The sequence below is a fragment of the Helianthus annuus genome, chromosome 17 (genome assembly GCF_002127325.2).
Source record: "Helianthus annuus cultivar XRQ/B chromosome 17, HanXRQr2.0-SUNRISE, whole genome shotgun sequence".
Taxonomy (NCBI): domain Eukaryota; kingdom Viridiplantae; phylum Streptophyta; class Magnoliopsida; order Asterales; family Asteraceae; genus Helianthus; species Helianthus annuus.
Genome location: NC_035449.2, coordinates 22,598,771 through 22,601,979, shown reverse-complemented (window position 1 = coordinate 22,601,979; position 3,209 = coordinate 22,598,771). Strand labels below are relative to the sequence as shown.

The 3,209-nt window shown below is 37.2% G+C and overlaps 1 protein-coding gene across 1 annotated transcript; it reads left to right on the top strand.

The window, feature by feature from the left end:
- Positions 1-2,309: 2,309 nt before the first annotated feature.
- Positions 2,310-2,678, top strand: LOC118488805 (cysteine-rich repeat secretory protein 55-like). Its single transcript, XM_035986172.1, has one exon. The coding sequence runs from the start codon at positions 2,310-2,312 to the stop codon at positions 2,676-2,678; it is 369 nt and encodes a 122-aa protein (XP_035842065.1).
- The last annotated feature ends 531 nt before the right edge of the window (positions 2,679-3,209 follow it).

The following is a 3,209-nucleotide window of genomic DNA, read 5'->3' as shown; positions in this document are numbered from 1 at the left end:
TAAAGGCCTATATGGGACCTATACTACACCTATAGCCCTATACGGGACCTACATTAGACCCATAGCCCTATACGAGACCTACATTACACCTATAGCCCCATACGGGATCTATACTACACCTATACGATACAATACTATAATAGGCATATACGGGACCTATACTGCACCTATAGGCCTAGATGGGACCTACATTACACCCATAGGCATATACGGGACCTATACTACACCTATTGCCATATATGGGACCTATACTACACCCATAGGCCTATACGAGCCCTTTACATGACTTATATTACACTTATAGTCCTATACGGGACCTATACTACACATATAGGCCTATACTTGACCTATACTACACCCATAGGCCTATACGAGGCCCATACTACACCTATGCGATACAATATGATATACGATACAATATTACACCTATTGGCCTATACAAGACTTACACTACATTATACGAATACGATATTGCATGTCTGCATCCATAACCTATACGGGACAATTTGTATCATTTGTAAGGTGACCAGTTACCTCACAAATTGAACATATGATCCTGATAATTAAAAACGAAAAAACAACAAGATAAATAATACATGGTACAGTGGTAAGGTGTTTTCCCTCTATTCAAGAGGTGAATGGTAAAATCCTACAAGGTGCAGGCATAGAATTTTTGGGAATAGATTAGTTTTCCATTAAAAAATAATCATAAAAAAATCCAAATCCAGCAAATATCACAGGTTGTTTGACAACAATTTATTGATATGATCGCAACCAAAAAATCGAACTTGGCCACTTTTACTAAACAATTTAAATTAGCATGAATCAAACTAAGTTATGATTAATAAAAACGAAATAAGAACAAACCGAACAAGTCGCCAAGCTACCACAACTCTTGTTTGTTTCTCTCGTGTTGTCTCTGCCAGTCATGTTTAACAAGCCTAATAAACAGGGGCGGACCTATGTATTCTTGTGGGTGGGCGGGCGCACCCCATAGAGAAAAAAATTAGTGTATTTTTTAGGCAAAAAACATGACCGCACCCTTTAAAAATATGGTTGAACCCTTTATCTGCACCCCGACAAATAATTTCTGGATCCGCCACTACTAATAAACAAGCTCTGTCTTTAAGGTCCAATACTGCAATTATAGGTTTCGTGTCTCGGCTTGTGTACAACCATAATTTTATATCATTAAAAGTCTTAATTATATTGTTCCTTGCGATGAAAAACTAGTCATCCAAGCTATACCTACATATGGTATAATGTAGTGGAATACGTAGAGTTCAACAAAATGCAAGTAATTTTAGATTTTTTTTTAGAGTTAATGTTGTTACTTTGCCTTTAATGAATCAAGTACTCATGGAATTATAACCAATAAAAATACTAGAAGTATGCATGCTTTCTTTATGAATCGATAGAGTAAATAGTTTAATAGTTTGCGGAAAATTAAGGTTGTTTAAACATATGGATATTCCGTTCTTTGTCATAATATATGGGAAGATCCAAATAATTTAAAGTTGAGTAATACACGTGTTTCGTTCAAAGCTAGGTTATTGACATGAATAAAACGTGTTGACGTTCGGAATCTTTTCTCATATTGCACATGATTCGAAATCTTTTCTCATATTGCACATGATCATCTCCAAATTATTGAGTTTACCTATTTATTCTTTAAAACCCAATCTATTATATTATAACTTTTTGACGCGTTTTATAATGTTTTTTATGTAACAATGTAACATGTGAAAAACAATACTTGATAAATTATAATACTTTAGCATCAAAGTAAGTGGAAACATGTGTTTGATTTTTGAACCTCGTAGAACGCGGTTTACCTTCCATAGGTGATTTGGCTATCGTAGAACGCGGTTTACCTTCCATAGCTGGCTATCAATTTTGTTTTTTTAGTAAATTTTCGTTTTGCTCCCTGTGGTTTGGTCATTTTAATGGTTTTGTCTCAACCCTTTAAAAATAGACACTTTACTCCAATAATTTACCATGTTTTTTTTTTCATTTTGCTCCCCGACTCTTAACTCAGTTAAATCATTCAACTAAGGGTAGGGGTATGTCAGTAATTTTATATATAAGTAACTAAATATATATGAATTATTCAACTAAGTTTACCATGTCTTCTCAGATCCCCTTTCTACACAAACCCTAGAAGAACAACCACCATCAAAGCATCCAACAACCCACCTCCACCAGTTCACCACCACCGCTGCCCCGCCGACGAAAGCATCCGCCAAGAAGCCCACCGTCGCAACTCCACCGACCACAACTTCACACAAAACTCAGCCTACAAACAAAATATGGACGACGTACTATATTCGTTAACAGGAACAAATAACGGCTTCGGGTTTTACAATTCGACGTCTGAACAACCTAAAGCAGCCGCCATTTGTCGTGGAGACATCGAGCCAGAAAGATGCCAAAGATGTGTTGACGATGCTACTCATCGGCTGCGACAAGTTTGTCCAAATAAAATGGAGGCTAAGGGATGGTACGACACATGTTTCTTATGGTATTCGAATAGAATTATAGGTGGTGGAGTTGGTTATTATTTTTACAACGGGAACAATGTTTCAGATTCAAGCTTTGATCAGTGGAATCAAACAGAGGTTGATTTGCTCGGTGAGTTGCGGTCAGAGGCTGCGGGTGGTGTGCAGCTCCGAAAATGAAAATATGCTTCTAGAAAATAACGGTACCGGGACTGTGGACTGTTTATGGGATGATGCAGTTTACTCCTGATTTATTAGAAACGGAATGTGATGATTGCTTGGTTAGATCCAGTGTGAGATTAGACGGTTTGCTAGAAGTTTGGGGGTAATATGCTTCTGGAAATATAACGGTACCGGGATTGTGGACTGTTTATGATCTCCAAGGAACAAATCAAAATTTTTACTCAAACCGGATCCGAATTCCTTCAGATCTCGACGGTAAGTTTCGTGTACAGATTCAGATCCAGTGGTTATAGTCTTCAATAAGTCTCCTAAGCTCCATAAACTTCCACCGCAATCGGAAACCTCGTCGGAAGTAGCGGAATCCAGATCCATAAGCTACGTATTTGCTGGAAAATCGTAGGCCATAATGCCACACGGTTGCCGGAGAATGTGGTGTGGTGTTTTAAGGAATTAATAATATATAATTAATTACTTATATATAAAATTACTGAAATACCCCTACCCTTAGTTGAATGATTTAACTGAGTT